Source organism: Physeter macrocephalus, chromosome 2 (genome assembly GCF_002837175.3).
Source record: "Physeter macrocephalus isolate SW-GA chromosome 2, ASM283717v5, whole genome shotgun sequence".
NCBI classification, from domain to species: domain Eukaryota; kingdom Metazoa; phylum Chordata; class Mammalia; order Artiodactyla; family Physeteridae; genus Physeter; species Physeter macrocephalus.
Window position 1 is genome coordinate 100,128,304 of NC_041215.1, and position 17,735 is coordinate 100,146,038.

At 35.0% G+C, this 17,735-nt stretch overlaps 1 protein-coding gene across 8 annotated transcripts in view; it reads right to left on the bottom strand.

Moving 5' to 3' along the window:
* Positions 1-17,735, bottom strand: part of HECW2 (HECT, C2 and WW domain containing E3 ubiquitin protein ligase 2) — a 410,406-nt gene that overhangs the window by 65,494 nt on the left and 327,177 nt on the right. For all 8 annotated transcript variants that reach the window (XM_055089204.1, XM_028480351.2, XM_024115624.2 and 5 more), the window contains one exon: positions 2,964-3,047. In XM_055089204.1, coding sequence (XP_054945179.1) covers positions 2,964-3,047 — 84 coding nt within the window. The remainder of the gene's footprint in view (positions 1-2,963; positions 3,048-17,735) is intronic.

Here is a 17,735-nt window from a genome sequence, read left to right on the forward strand (position 1 = left end):
TACCTCATTATTTGTAATTGCATTTTATGATTACTAGCATCTTTCCATGAGTTTATTGGCTATTCATGCTTCAATTCCTTTGAAATGCCTTTTTATATTCTTTTTTCAAAAATTTATTTATTTTATTTATTTTTAGTTTTGGCTGCGTTGGGTCTTTGTTGCTGCACGCAGGCTTTCTCTAGTTGCGGCGAGCGGGGGCTACTCTTCGTTGCGGTGCATGGGCTTCTCATTGCAGTTGCTTCTCTTGTTGCAGAGCACAGGCTCTAGGCACGTGCGTTTCAGTAGTTGTGGTGCGTGGGCTCAGTCGTTGTGGCTCACAGGCTCTAGAGCACAGGCTCAGTAGTTGTGGCGCACGGGCTTAGTTGCTCTGTGTCATGTGGGATCTTCCCGGACCAGGGCTCGAACCCACGTCCCCTGCATTGGCAGGCGGATTCTTAACCACTGCGCCACCAGGGAAGCCCCTTTTTATATTCTTTATCCATTTTTCTTTTGGGTTATTTTCTTTCAAATTGATTTAAAGGCATGCTTTATGTATTCATGATATCTTTGTTTTATGTGTTGTGAATATATTCTTCTAGTTTGTTGCCTTTTTTATGCCTTTATATGTGGTGTCTTTCATTACATAAAATTAAGAATCCTAATGTAGCCAAATTTATCAATCATTTCCTATATAAGCTCTGTTAAAGGCACACTTCTTACATTAGTTGAGTTAGTGACAGAATACATGAAATAGAATAACCAATAACAAACACAATAAAGTTATTTTAAAATTCTTGAGTTTTGTAATAGCTACATTAGAAAATAACCTTACATGGGTTTATTTTAAAATGAATAATTTCCTAGAGCTATATCATTTCTACATTGCAGCTTGCTGATATTCAAGTCCATTTGTACCAGGAGTGACTTTCCTTTTTAAGAAATAGACAATGTATATAGGTAAAAATTAAAAAGATACAAGGATATAACGTACAGCACAGGAAATATAGCCAATATTTTTATAATAACTATAAGTGGAGTATAATCTATAAAAACATTGAATCATGTTGTACACCTAAAATAAATATAGCATTGTAAATCAATTATACTTTAATAAAAATATTTTTATTAAAATGTAATTCACATACTACAAAATTCACCCAAGAAAATAAATATTTTTAAATACAAAAAAGAAAGAAATAGACAAAGTATAAAAACAGAAACAGAGACTCCATCTACATATCCAACAAGTCCACTGCCTGAGTTTATAGTTACTGATTCAAATGACTCAAACTCCAAAGTAAAATAAAAAATAAAGAGCTGAGAATTTCCCAAAATGTTTCAATAACCATCAAATATTATTTATTAAGCATGCACATGTAATATATTGTGTCACAGCATACAACTATTTATTTGCTCATCCAAATGAAGTAAAAGTCTAGAATTAAATAACATCATTTGTCATTTGTATGTAATAATTATAAAGCTACTATATGTAAGTAAATTTCTCACACTTCTCCAAAGGCTCAACTTCAGAAAACATGCTTATTTTCCCAAAAGGGCAAAAATGTAGCCTTGCTCTTTATATATAAATCAGTTTTCAAATATTTTAAAATTCAACCACGTAACATATAGAAATTCATGCCAACTGTGATGTTTAACAATGTACAAATATTATAAACTATACTGTAACTCAAAATATTTAGGACTATACCATCTAAAGATTATTTAACTAAGGACAGTTGAACAATAATCATGATTTCTGTTTTGCAATCATTTTTGTTTTTACTAATTCCCAAAGTAGAGTTCTTTAAATAAAAAAAACACAGACTTCTAGAATGAATCAAAAGAGTCCTATCCCAGCCAGAATTTTGTAATAAATGTTACTACTTTATCAACAACCAAACTATGGTAGAAACATCATACTCCATATTAACTGCCCAAGAGTCTTCATGAGTATCTAGCATGCTACATCCTGCTTTCAGAACTGCCAGAACACCACAAGTTGAGGGTCACCACCTGGGCGAGAAGTGATGCCCAACCACCAATACATCTTGTTCAGGATAAAATGAAGTGTGGAAAATCACTATGGAAAGTGATTATATCCCTTTGAATTATGCTCCAACCACAGAGTAAAAGAAAATAACTTTTTGGCTTTAGTTTTACAAATATGGCAACTATCGAGCACGCAGTAGAAATGGTTAGAGTTAAGATTATCATGAATAATATGAATGAGACTATTAACACTTTAAGATAAATAAAACATTGCTGATATGGCCAAGCATGACTTCCCTTTAAGCTATGGAGGTTATAGTAGTAGGTGCCCCAGTCACCAGGTACAGCAAAGCATTATTTTACTCGGATCTCCTACATTTGAGAGATAATAGCAAAAATGAAAAAGTCTCTTGAAAACTTGCCATTCTAAGCTACTCTAAAGTTTAAAACTAAAGCTCACCTAACCATCAGAAAAGAAAATATAATTGGTCAGTATTAGGAAGGTCTATCAAGTTGGCAGTGAGTACCAGTGACCATATTTCAACTTTCTTATCTGATTTCCCATCTTAAATTCTCTAAACCATAAAGTAAATAGATAACGTCAAATCAGCAAACAGAGACAAAACACCTTTCGAGAAAAAAATTTTGGACGAAAATATAAATACAACCTCTCTTCTACTCTGATAAGGCAAGCCAGGTATAACCTCCTGCTCCATTCTGTGATGGGACATTCTACTCATCGGCCTCTATAGACTTTCCGTTCTCCAGTACCACCTCCTCTGCCAGCAGGGTGAGAACAAAATCAAACTGACTCCAGTGATAAGAAATGAAATCTGAAATGAATTATCACTAAATCAGCATCTTATACCTTCAACGTGAGTATTCCACGAGTCTTTAAGAATACAGCCTTGCCAATATTGGCACGTTATTTTCTAAATGCTCCACGATGCCTGATGATAGAAGACTTCCCACTTCAAGAAGCGGTTACGTACCTCAGCAACATAACAAGGTCAGCATCACTTGAAAGACGCACCAATCCTGGGGTCCCTTCAGTTCGGATAAATTGGATCTTCTCCCTATTCAAGCAAAGAAACAGCTCAAATATGTGGAGTAGACTTTTGGGACATAACTCAGTACTTTAGGCACCATTTTTTTTTTAAACAATGGTCACAACATTTTTGGGGGGACTATTACATGGCAGCTACTGTGCCCTAGGAATACACATCCAAGAAAAACGTGGTCCTTGCCTTCAAGGAGGACCTCGCGAGCATGAACATCACCCAGTTCTAACACTGCCAAAAAAAATTATTTTATTGCTTTCATCTTTTGCTGCCTAAATACTACTGTGGGTAGCAGCACCACCCAACCAGTAAAACTCAGTTTCTGCTTTGAGTTAAAGCCTTGTTGTGGGCTTGAATCTAAGCAACAGTCTGGACCATTCAGGCTGATTCTCTCTTACTCCAAAAAGGGAGTGTGTAGGGATATTCATTTATTTTCCTGAGGATACTCCTCTACATTATGTGTAATGAGTACATTCTTACTTGGAAGCAGGTAGTATCTATAAATTATATATTCAATATAAAAGCATATGGCCCTCTCAAATAACTGAAACCTAAACCATTTTCAGTTACTACAGTTGGTGAAATAGATTGTGCGTATACTTGTGTAAACGTACATATACATACACATACCAAACACAACGATGTGAGTTATCTGGACCATTATTTTATTATAGTTATATGTGATAACACCAGTTTTTGTTTGTTTGATACGTCATGGTTTTGCTAGTTTCAATTCTTTGTATTAATATAAATTCAGTAAAATTTTTCCTGCTTGCTTCCCCTCATTTACATCATGCCATTTCAAAGTACACCATATCAATTTTTTTTTTCATATCAGTTTTGATAAGCTGAGGACAAAAAATAAGAACATAAACTATGGTACTGAAAGCATTACCTTTGATAGGAACATAGGGGCCAACACAAGTATACAATTTTACTCTAAGTGCTAATGACAATATATTCTGATTCCTGTATACTATGAAATAAAATATCAATCTCTAATGTAAGTATTTATTTAGATTTAGTTCTTTTCCACAGAGCATCTTGTTTTCCTATTTGATATTTACACAAAGCTCTAATGAATTTTATATTCCCAAATTTCAAATTCTAATTCAATTGCATGCAGGCTTGAAAGTAATGAGGTGAAAGGCAAGGTTTAATTGTTGAGATGAAAAATTCCCTAATGTACAGAAAAGTCAACTGATAAGCTCTTAGCCACACAGCTTACTGGGAATGATAAACAGAGTTTAGTCCTAGGCTTCTTCTGCCTAGATCCATTTTACATAACCTGTTAGTATATGATGCACCTAATCTTTGATATTATCAGCTTTTCTTTTTGGTCCTTTATTGCCAGTAGCAATATTATATGTTTTATATAATTTTTATATGATCTAATTTTATATTATGAAATTTTATATTATAGCTATATTATATATACTATATATAGTAGCTAGCTACTGGCAATATAGATACAGATACAGATATAGATATATCATATAGATGAATGGCAGACATATATATAAAGAAACTACTCAGAAAGAAAGTCCAGCCTCTCCTCTCTGCTTAAGGTTATTTCAGTCTGAAGTCTCAAATCAAGCAGAACATTTTTCCTCGAGTGTTACAATCATATGTCTGAAGCACATGACAGAAACCAAGGTCCATTATCTGGTAAATGGTTTTTTGATAAGAGATGTAAACGTTAGTTTAAAGAAAGCTAAATTAGAGAAAAGTTATCTTGGAGAAAAAAATGAACTTGACCAAAGAAGTACTCTTATAAGGGTCAGTAACAATATGCTTTGATCTTGAAGAATCAAAAGCTGTCTCCAATAAATACACAGTTTATCTCAGTCTATCACCACAATGAATGAGGCAAACCGCACACGAGAAAAGAAACGGGCTGAGCACTCTCCTCCACTCCTTCAACTGGAACTACACAGAAGGGGTTGAGTGATGAAAAAGATAGCATGCTCCAGACTATGGCTTGTATGTATCCTGTGATAGCCTGTGAATAAGGAACAGATCATAGCTTCCTGAGTCAGAAGGATGACAGGGTGAGGTAAGGAAAGGGAAAGACACAAGAGTAAACATGCCAATTGGGAAACTTTTCATCATTTTCCAGATATTACCTAATGAGGCAGTAAAGGCAACTGCTCTGATTCTTTGGGCCAGAACATACCAGAGGCAGGCTGAGACTAGTTCTCTATGGGCCCAGCTAATTTATCACAATGGCAAGTGATGGGTCATGTGCTTCCGGAACAAGACACAGGAGCATGTTACCTGATGTACATCACACCACTAAGGACTTTATTATATTAATATGCGTTCATTCAGCAAACATTTTCTGAGTGCCTACTGTGTGCTGGGCATGGTACCACATACTGGGAATCCAACTGGGTGTAAGACACAGCCCCTTTCTCAAAGAGTTCATGGTGCAGTGGAAGAGAGACAGTCCATGGGCAATTCCAGTATGACATGAAAATATTTACATTATTCCATTCACTTAACTGAGCTCTGTTTAGGCCTTATACCCACTCTTCTTCTAAGAAGTCCTTCATAAAGTTATTTCATGTAGAAACAAAGAAGGCATTGGTTTATTGACTGTCAAGAAAGCAGATCAAGGCTGAGGAAGAAAAAGAAGTCAGTAGCTAACCTCAGAAATGTCACCAGTCTTTCCTGAAGGGGAAAAAACGGGAACTACTCCTCGGTTATCAGGTCCTTGCCCAATATTCTACAGGCTGGTATTTCTTAAACTGGCATCATTGCCTACTAGAAATCTACTAACATAATCTTGAGTTCTGGGAGAATTTTAAAATGCTGTGTTTTCACTTTGGTGATCAAAACTGCTAACATGAGGTAAGCTGTTTTGGACAATCTAGATGACATTCATGACTCAACATTACTAAGTGACTTCACCTCCCATGTTTGCATTTACAAAACACTTGTTGCCAAGTGATCAGAGATGAACTTTCAGGGTGTTGATGAGCAGGGCCTTGATATTAAATGTGATAACAGTCCCTGTCTTCTACTCACTCGCAATTCTTTCACCATTTAAAAAGACAAAACTTTTCTTTGGAAGTATTAATTTGCAAATTAAATGGTCATGATGAAGTGAGACAAGGTAATGTATGTATAAATTGCCATAGGCTAAAGAGAAAACAAAATAAATGGACTAAAGAAGTGAATTATGCATTTATGCTACATAAAGCAAAAAAGATGTTATGGTTTATTCTAAGAACAAACGTTTTAATATAGTTTAGAAGTAGAAAAGTGGCGGTAGAATCATCACAGGGTACGTTTAATGATATATTTTTCTTCAGTATTGTACTTGGGGGTGCACCATTAAATGAACTGGCTCTTCACATAGATAAAAATAAGCTATTTGTTAAGAAAGAAAAGTGACGACCACAATAATGCCACAGATGCACGATATACCATTAGATGCAAAATCAAAAGAATCAAGTCATCACACAAGTGAAACCAAAAGCACCAATGTATCTTTCCACTGACACTGGTCTCAACATTGGTGATCTGGCTTCTGAAAAAAAAAAAAAAAAACCTTCTCACGATATCACTAATTCAAATGTTATTTTTTTAGTTTTTACTTAATTTATATTTCTTTTGGTTTTACAGCTTATAAAAGCTGTAAGGATAAGAAGTTTACGCATATTTTATATTTGTACACATTTAAGTTTCATTAAAATAAAAGTGGTTAAAATCACCATTGTAGATCTGCAATGCTTCTTTTCCTTTTAGGATGGAAAATAACAGATTTGGCTCCTAAAAAATTTCCATGAGTCCACCCAGTGTCTGAAATAAACATAACAAGTTTGAGAAATGTTGTTGATGATTCATATGACTCTGATTAGAGGGACATTTGAAAGTTACATTAATATATTTATTCAAGTTTATTTTATAAATTTATAGAGTTAGAAGGAATCCGTGGCAGTCCTCTAATTTTTCTTTACTGCCTTCACCGTAATGAAGAAATGCTATTCAATTTTAGTGGTTTATAATGAGAATTAAGATTACATTCAAATAACATTTTATCATTTGACCGTCTCTGCATGGGCATGTTTCTCACTGTGCCCTTTACAGCACATTCCAGCATTTCCTTCACCACACTTTCTCACACGGCCACCCAGTTATAACTTCAGTTCCTTTTGAATTGTGAGATTCTGGAGGGCAAAAGCCCTTCCTCCTTTACCTTTGTGCCTCCAAGTACCTAGCGCTATGCTGTGCACACAAGAAGTGCTCAGTAAAATCAAACCAGGCACATGATCAGTTAACACCAAAATAGATTTGGCTCCTAACACATTTCCCTGTGTCCAACTCAGTATTTGGAATAAACTTATATTTATCGCATTTTTTGTTGTGGTGGAGAAAAGAGAATCAGAAAGCTAACATTAGATTATTTACTAAAACAGAACCCACTGTAGGAAGCGCAAAGACAGGTAAAGGCAACCTCTTAATAAGAAAACATAGCTGTTATAACTAAGAGATTTATACAGATGCTAGACTGTACACATAGTGACAACCTCAGGAAAACGTCGCTGGCTATTGCTGTCTCTCAGATAACCATGGCCTTCAGACCTTGGTAACCACTTCCTCCAGTGCATAGAATCACCCCAGAAGATCAACTCAAGTAGAAGATCATCTGAGGATAAGGAACATAGTCTCAAGACCGGAATTCCCGCAGAAAATATCCTCATTGAAACCAACCAACATTTTGATGAAATTAAAGTAGGGCACGTGATCAAAAACAATCAGAAGCAGCAATGCCTCTAAACCACAACACTCTCTGGATTGTAGACTCTGCACACACATGGTTCCTGTAGATACAGTTTAGTAAGCCTTCAAAAATATATATGTTGTTAAAAACTGCCTTAGGGCAATTTTAGAGAAATCCCCATGACTTCTCTGATGGTGTAATGTCAAGAAAGGAAAATTAGTACTGATCATTCATATTTCTGATTACAGTCACAAGGCATGGTCTGACTTGAAGGGTAAGAGCCAGGCAGTAGAAAGGTCAACTTTTCTTTCTCCTTCCCATTATACAGGTTAGGTTTGGAGATACAAGTCCATTATTATCTCGTGATTCTTATGGACGCACAGAAGTGACATCAATTAGCCATATATGTAGAGGCAATATTTGTTGTAAATGGATATAAATCAACTCTGTGCTAAGAATTCAGAGAGTTACTTAACTCTCTGCTCGTTTCCTCATCTTGAAGTAAGTATAGTTATACTATCTGCCTCATAGGTTGGTGGAAAGGATTTCATGAACACATGCAAATAAAATGTTTAGCACAGAACTATTATATAGTAGCACTCAACCATTTTAAGATATTGAATATATTATAAGATATGCCTCATAATTAATTACTTTTTCAATAGACAGAATCATCTACTGAAAATAGAGCAAAATAAGATGTCTAGTCATATACTCCTTTTTTTGTTTCTGTTGTTGGCAAGTTATTTTAACCATGCTATTTACCTTAATTCCACAAATATGTATTGAGTACTTCTATGACATGCAGTAGATAAGAAGACCCTGACCTCTCCATAAAACTGAAATAATGCTGTGAGTACCAAAGAGATAATACATATGAAGGGTTTACAGTTCTCATAATTCAATGGATAATGGGAAATATTATTCTCAGTAAAGCAAAATTCTATGTAAAGCAAAACCATTTTGGACTCTAAAAAAGGAATTTAGTTATTATACAAAAAAACGTGGTTATAAGACACTTTACCTAAGGCATTCTAACAGCTTGCACCGTAAGCCCATCATTATTCTGAAGAATTAGTATCTAGGGTATACCAGAATGCATAACTGGTGGTTTATATTTTCTTATGAATTATAATAATTTATTATGTATTTGATAACAAGTGTTTTAACTGAAAATATATTCAGGAATTGAAACTATGTTATATATGAATATATTTTATTTTAAAATCAATATATATATAAAAACAAAAAACCCCAATTGATTATAATATAAGACATTAGAACAGACAAGTCAGTTAGAGAGCGTGTAAAGGGATAGACAAGGATAAGGCAGTAATTTTTCAACAGTGATATAAAATGACAAGGTAAGGGAAAAAAGAACTTTAGGCACCAAGTTTTAGAAAATAGTACTACAAAAACTAGTAGTTTTCTAGATTTGGCAGTGATTATTTAGAAAATTAAAAACAAAAAGTCCACCCACAACAGAAACAAAAACATAAAATACTTTGGGAAAACCTAGACAAGAAACATTCAGTTCCTAAATCAATAAATAAGAAAATTTTATTGTAGGAAATGAAGGGGTTGAACACATGAAAAAACTGTAGTTGTAGAATAAAAAATGGAAAACTAAATATTCTAATCATATCCAAAGTAATTTAAAAATTAAAAAAAAATCCCCATCAAAATCCCAATGTAATTTAGAAAGTTGAGAACATTATTCAAAATTTCATCTCAATACTCAAAATAATGCTATGTGCTAGAGAATTTTAGCCAAGTTTTCAAAATAAATAATTGTTATGCTATCACTTTCTGAGATCTAAAATAACATACTGGAATATACAAAGATAAATAAATTGTTGATTCTTTATATATGTGATTTTGTGTACTGGAAATGTAGTTAGTTGCCCTTTGGGATAAATAGTTTTAGGTGCTATCATTAAGTCCCAAATATATTGCTATGAAATTGATTAATTTACCAAATATTTCTCAAACACCCACTTTATTCAATATAAGATGTGAGGTCCCATGAGGATTAAAAAGATGAGTAAGTTACATACCTTGACTTCATGTAGCTTGTACTTGACTTGGAATAAAGTGTGTAAGAAAACATATGGTAGAAAAATACGAGATATTTTTAAACATTTTAAGCACAGATGGTAATATCATGCCATTTCTATTGTAAGCTATAAAATTCAGACACATAAGATACCTGATTGTTGGTATAATGGTACCCTGATGGGTCTGCAAGAATGTTTTCTGTAAAATGTACCCTCAAGGAACAGAGTAATGACTTATTCAATGGGATGTACCCATTTGTATGTAGGACAATGTGCATGAAATAAGGAGATTTTAACTTTAGCCAAGTAAATTTTTCTGAAGACAGTTTCCATAACTATTTAAACCCACTGTGAAAGACCAAAGAGAAAAAAATATATATATTATTAACATAGAGGGGATGTGTATTTTGTCTGCTTTGTAAGAAATGCTTCTGATTTACTAATAACTTAGAAATTTAAATATAGATGTAAAAATCGTATTTCATTGAAAACCATTTTGCACTATCACAAATGGTAATGCATTCTCCATGATTTTAGAAATGGCTTATTATTCTCTTGAGTTTGGGAAAAGCATTGAGGCTGGAATCCATACTGATATTTTTCTTTGGTCCACACAGAGTCCACATCTGATGAGCTACTGAAGAAGGATGACATTTTGCTGAACTCTTTTCTTGATAAATGCAACAGAATACAGCAAAAATCAATAGTGGAACAGACATACCTAAAACATGGTTATTCTTCATGTAAGAAAATGGTTTGAAAACCCTGATTGAATCATTTGTTAGCCAGAAAATACAAGGCTTTGGATAAATATCCAGTGGATGAACATATTCATCCACTGGATATTCATTCAAGATTTGGGAAATCTTGAAAAGTTATATCAAGGAACTTTATTTATGGAAAAGTGGTTTAACAAATATCTGGGTGTAATACTTTAAGAGAATCTAAACTAATCTTGGTTATGAGGGTTTTTCTTTTGGGCCTATTTTATCTTAAGTGATTGACTGTATAGTTATTTAAAAATTAATAGTTACAAGATTCTACACATGGAAAATGTGAAAACTAGACATTTACAGGATGTACATATCAAAAGCCTATACACTACTACATCTTGGCATATCCATTCACATAAAACATAAGCAGCAATTATTTCTTCTGCAGAAGCCGTAGAACAGATATCAGGGACTAAGAATCTATGTTCCTTACTGTCCTAGGTAGCAATATCTCAGACCTCTCATTAGATCTACGAGAAGATTATTGCCTGAGAAGATTTTTTAATTCAACTTTGGATGGCTTCTAAAATGTTATGTCAATGACTTTGCCATGATGTTTGGCCCTCAGTAATTTGTACTGATCCTTGAGCCAGAAGGCTCAGTCCTCTGTGCAGGCATGGAGCAGTCAAGGCTGGTTTCATCACATACATGTAAAAAATTTTAGAAAAAAGCTTCCTATAGGACACAGTATAAGCACAACACTAGAAAACCTTCTTACACAGAAGCTAATCATGGAACTCAAGATACCTTCCTGTATTTTAACTATGTCCACAGAATCACATGATGCCGTTTATGCATATGAACAGTCTTAGGGATAATGGTATTGAGAATCAGTAAATTTAGGGGTAAATTACTTTAAACTGAGTCCTTGTAATACAATAAAGTGAAGGACAGATTACTAATACAATATTACTTTAAATTTGTTGTATGCTTTCTATTGCTTACGTCGTACCAGGGGCTGTAAATACATTCTTACATTTAATCTTCAAAAGGACACTGCAAGTTAGAAATTCCTATCCCAATTTTACAGATGAGGAAACTAAGACTTGGAGGGGTTAAATGCCTCATTCAAAGTCTGGTGAGTAAACTGCAGAGCCAGAATTCAAACCAGGTCTGTTTGACCCCAAACCTGAACTCTTAAGATCTATATTCTACTACTTTCTAAGTGTCATTATTAATGCTGGTCTCCCAGTTGGGAGACAGACTAGAACTCTCCAAATAACACTATGTGGTGTCAATAAATTATTTTAATCAGGTGTTTAAAAAAATTCAGTAATTATGCTTATGCAAATTTTTCATAGGAAAATAATAGTTTCAATGCAGTTTTCCTGTTACAAGAAAAGTTTGTCATGTCGGTTCCAGACATCTGAGAGAACAGTAAACAAATTAGGAGAAGACGATGAGAGAGAGGTAGGCAGGTCATAACAGGAAAATGCATAAGGATTGGCAAAGGGAAATTTATGCTATTTTGACCAAGTAGATCAGATGTTAACTGAGATTAATATTTCCAGCCCAATAGTAAATGCAGAAAAACTCATCTGTTAGAAAACTGGACAAGAAATAGGTTAGAAATTTTGAACACTGGGATCTGTTTTATGAAAGTCAGCTTTTGGGAACTTTAACTTTTTATTTCATAAAATTCTGTATTGCTTGATAATTTCACAATGGCATGTACTATTTTTAAAATGAAAACAAAATTAAGAGTATAATTTTAGCAATAACAAAATTCTAGGGCTCTTAACATAGGATTATGGGAAGAAATAAAAGGTCAGAGTCTGCGTTTGCTTCTATTCTGGTGAACCCTGGGAGACGTATTCATTTGCCTTTTGTAGCTCAGAATTTCTTGACTTCCAAGTTATTGATTTACCAGTGACATAAAATAGGAAATGGCCCAATTTATCCAGAAGAGGAAAAAAAAAGTATCATAGATCACATCCTCATGGGAAGGAAATTTTTTTAGGAAGCACTCAAGGAGGAATTGACCTAGAGCCCAAAATAATTATCACTGATGTCTGAGGAAAGCTGGACTATCAGGGAGCAGATTTACTGGTTGAATCCAATAGTCACACAAAAGGGGAATTCTCAACTCAATTCAGTTTCATGGTACTTAGCTCCTTGTTCATAATATAATGTTGTACACCAAAAAGTTTATTCAATTTGTATGCATTACATTCATCTGTAAAATATGCTTAAAAGGTTGTTTTTTTAAATGAATACAGTTTTTTTTGTTTTGTTTTTTTTGCGGTACGCGGGCCTCTCACCGCTGTGGCCTCTCCCGTTGTGGAGCACAGGCTTCGGACGTGCAGGCCCAGCGGCCACGGCTCACGGGCCCAGCCGCTCCGCGGCATGTGGGATCCTCCCGGACCGGGGCACGAACCCGCGTCTCCTGCATCGGCAGGCGGACTCTCAACCACTGTGCCACCAGGGAAGCCCTGAATACAGTTTTTTAAATGAATACATTTGTCTTTGGATAAAATATTAGAGCATTTTATTTTAATGTTATAAAGCTTTTTAGTAGGATTACTGTCTTTCACTGAGAACCAAGAGTAGGATATAGTAATCCAATGGGACTCGATCCATTTGATGGAGGTGGTACTGACTTCTGGATGTTGAGTTTTCTGAGCAAACCTCTTCTGAGATTAAAAAAAAAAAAAAGAGGACAACTTGGTAGCATGCACATTTGCTTGACAGATGAAGTTAGAGGAAGTGGTGATTTGAAAACAGCAGTTGAAAACAAAAGCCACATCCCAAGGCATGAAAAACCATAGCCATTCTACAGGAAAAGATACACAAGGCGGGTCTCAAGGAGGAGAAAGCTGTATACGGATACAAACTAAACAAACTGCTTGCTATCCTCTGGATAGCAAAGAATCGCAAGCAAAACAAGAATACCACAAAGCACAGAGGTGTACCTACTTGAATCTCCCAAGAGCTGAGGCTTATTTCCTCATTATGTTATGGAGAAAATAAGAAGGGATATTTCCTTTAAATGGCTGTACCACGGGTGATGAACAGTGTAAACAGGGCTCGGGATATGAATATACGTCCACAGTTAGCTTTGACACACAATCAGCGGCTCCATTCCATGCATAAATCTCTTGTCAAATGTATCACTGAAATATGAGATTGAAGAACCCCAGCGAGTTCCCCGCCCCTTCATTTGTGGGAATGCTCCTTACAATGCAGTTTTTAACTATATGAAACAGGGTGTTCCTTTAGATGTACAAACTTCCCCATTATGTTGTTATGATAAGCAAAATGCTTAACTATCAACAGCTTTTCAGACTAAAAGCGCACTGTGACACACACTCTATGTAAGAGGAACAGCATTATCTCATTGATGTAAGTTCCTGCTTCTTTCTACTTGTCATGACTGCTCATGCTTTCTATGGTCAAATTCTATAGTTATAGAAAAAGGAAATTTATAAATAAGTTTTGAAATAAGATGGAAACTTATTTTAAAACCTATCAAATAATATCTTAGCAATAGACTATCACGTGAGATTGTACTTAACTGAGGACCCGGGTGTCATTAAAAAATAAAAATCTTCAACAATCTTTAGGATATTAGAGCCTTTTAAGACTCTAAAAAGCAGAAAGGAAAACAAAAACAAAACTGGAAGCTACCAAAGGGGCCTGCAGCTTTTTCCTCTTTAGGATCGGTTAAGGATCTCTTAAGTCATTAAAGAATAATGATGTTAGATGCCTTGTTCAGGTAGATTATATCATCTTATTTCTCTGATGAGAGAGATCTGAAGATATGTTAAATTAATAATAATGTGGAGGTGCAGAGCAAAAGTAGAAAACTTGAGTTCCCTTTTTCTTGCTCTTTTTTGCTGCGGCACAGTTCTCTCAGAGGAACAGATATTGACTAGACGTGGGGGGAGGAGGGGTTGGGGCTGAAGTTGGTAACAAAGAGAGAAAATAGAGTTCTCCTTATTTTGTGCTTTGCGAAAGAGCAGGGATTTTGTTTGTATGTTTGTTTGTTTTGCTTTTCAGCCCAGAACCTCTAAGATCTCTCATTAGAGAACTGAGGGGCTCATTTCTGCAATGTTATTTTTACAGAAGACTCTCTAGAGGACCATGAGTTGCTAAGTAGATGCTATAATATACAAATATACAAAATTACAGCTTATATAATTTTTATAATTTTCCTGACTGAGAACAGCATGCTTATCAAGTTGGGGAAAACACTGAAACCTGAGTTAGATGTTAACTATGTGAAACCAGGAGTTCTGTATAAGTAATGTTTGTACTATCATACTTGAAATTATGTGTACTTTTAGCCTTTAGAAACTTTAGAAAGTAATGACGATTTTAAAGATATGAGAGACTAAGAACATCATAAGAAGGATATCTGGTAATTTATATTTCATATAAACATATACCTACATTTCATATTTCATATCGACATATACCTACATTTACTATATATGCAAAGTGCTATTCTAGATATTTCAGCAGTAAGGAAGGAGAAATAATGATGAGTTGGATGAGATCCCTACTTGCAAGGATGAGCCTGCACGTCTGGAGCCTGTGCTCCGTAATGGGAGAGGCCACAGCAGTGAGAGGCCCGCATACCGCAAAAAAAAAAAAAAGAAAAAAAGAAAAGTATAAAAGAAACCTCCCTATACTGTTCTCCATAGTGGCTGTATCAATTTACATTCCCACCAACAGCACAAGAGGGTTTCTTTTTCTCCACACCCTCTCTAGCACTTATTGTTTGCAGATTTTTCTGTTGATGGCCATTCTGACCGGTGTACAGTTTTTTAAATGAATACATTTGTCTTTGGATAAAATATTAGAGCATTTTATTTTAATGTTATAAAGCTTTTTAGTAGGATTACTGTCTTTCACTGAGAACCAAGAGTAGGATATAGTAATCCAATGGGACTCGATCCATTTGATGGAGGTGGTACTGACTTCTGGATGTTGAGTTTTCTGAGCAAACCTCTTCTGAGATTAAAAAAAAAAAAAAGAGGACAACTTGGTAGCATGCACATTTGCTTGACAGATGAAGTTAGAGGAAGTGGTGATTTGAAAACAGCAGTTGAAAACAAAAGCCACATCCCAAGGCATGAAAAACCATAGCCATTCTACAGGAAAAGATACACAAGGCGGGTCTCAAGGAGGAGAAAGCTGTATACGGATACAAACTAAACAAACTGCTTGCTATCCTCTGGATAGCAAAGAATCGCAAGCAAAACAAGAATACCACAAAGCACAGAGGTGTACCTACTTGAATCTCCCAAGAGCTGAGGCTTATTTCCTCATTATGTTATGGAGAAAATAAGAAGGGATATTTCCTTTAAATGGCTGTACCACGGGTGATGAACAGTGTAAACAGGGCTCGGGATATGAATATACGTCCACAGTTAGCTTTGACACACAATCAGCGGCTCCATTCCATGCATAAATCTCTTGTCAAATGTATCACTGAAATATGAGATTGAAGAACCCCAGCGAGTTCCCCGCCCCTTCATTTGTGGGAATGCTCCTTACAATGCAGTTTTTAACTATATGAAACAGGGTGTTCCTTTAGATGTACAAACTTCCCCATTATGTTGTTATGATAAGCAAAATGCTTAACTATCAACAGCTTTTCAGACTAAAAGCGCACTGTGACACACACTCTATGTAAGAGGAACAGCATTATCTCATTGATGTAAGTTCCTGCTTCTTTCTACTTGTCATGACTGCTCATGCTTTCTATGGTCAAATTCTATAGTTATAGAAAAAGGAAATTTATAAATAAGTTTTGAAATAAGATGGAAACTTATTTTAAAACCTATCAAATAATATCTTAGCAATAGACTATCACGTGAGATTGTACTTAACTGAGGACCCGGGTGTCATTAAAAAATAAAAATCTTCAACAATCTTTAGGATATTAGAGCCTTTTAAGACTCTAAAAAGCAGAAAGGAAAACAAAAACAAAACTGGAAGCTACCAAAGGGGCCTGCAGCTTTTTCCTCTTTAGGATCGGTTAAGGATCTCTTAAGTCATTAAAGAATAATGATGTTAGATGCCTTGTTCAGGTAGATTATATCATCTTATTTCTCTGATGAGAGAGATCTGAAGATATGTTAAATTAATAATAATGTGGAGGTGCAGAGCAAAAGTAGAAAACTTGAGTTCCCTTTTTCTTGCTCTTTTTTGCTGCGGCACAGTTCTCTCAGAGGAACAGATATTGACTAGACGTGGGGGGAGGAGGGGTTGGGGCTGAAGTTGGTAACAAAGAGAGAAAATAGAGTTCTCCTTATTTTGTGCTTTGCGAAAGAGCAGGGATTTTGTTTGTATGTTTGTTTGTTTTGCTTTTCAGCCCAGAACCTCTAAGATCTCTCATTAGAGAACTGAGGGGCTCATTTCTGCAATGTTATTTTTACAGAAGACTCTCTAGAGGACCATGAGTTGCTAAGTAGATGCTATAATATACAAATAAACAAAATTACAGCTTATATAATTTTTATAATTTTCCTGACTGAGAACAGCATGCTTATCAAGTTGGGGAAAACACTGAAACCTGAGTTAGATGTTAACTATGTGAAACCAGGAGTTCTGTATAAGTAATGTTTGTACTATCATACTTGAAATTATGTGTACTTTTAGCCTTTAGAAACTTTAGAAAGTAATGACGATTTTAAAGATATGAGAGACTAAGAACATCATAAGAAGGATATCTGGTAATTTATATTTCATATAAACATATACCTACATTTCATATTTCATATCGACATATACCTACATTTACTATATATGCAAAGTGCTATTCTAGATATTTCAGCAGTAAGGAAGGAGAAATAATGATGAGTTGGATGAGATCCCTACTTGCAAGGAGCTTATAACCTAATTGGAAAATTAAGCATAAGGACTTGAAAACTCAAATTGAATCACAAAAGTCACATAACCAAAATAATAGGAGGGACAACTAGATACAGTACATAATTACTGATCAAATTAGTGTCTAGACCAGAGGTTATGACACCTGGATGGCCCACTGGAATTATACGGTGAGGTGTTTTTTTGTTTTTTTTTTTAACATCTTTATTAGAGTATAATTGCTTTACAATGGTGTGTCAGTTTCTGCTTTATAACAAAGTGAATCAGTTATACATATACATATGTCCCCATATCTCTTCCCTCT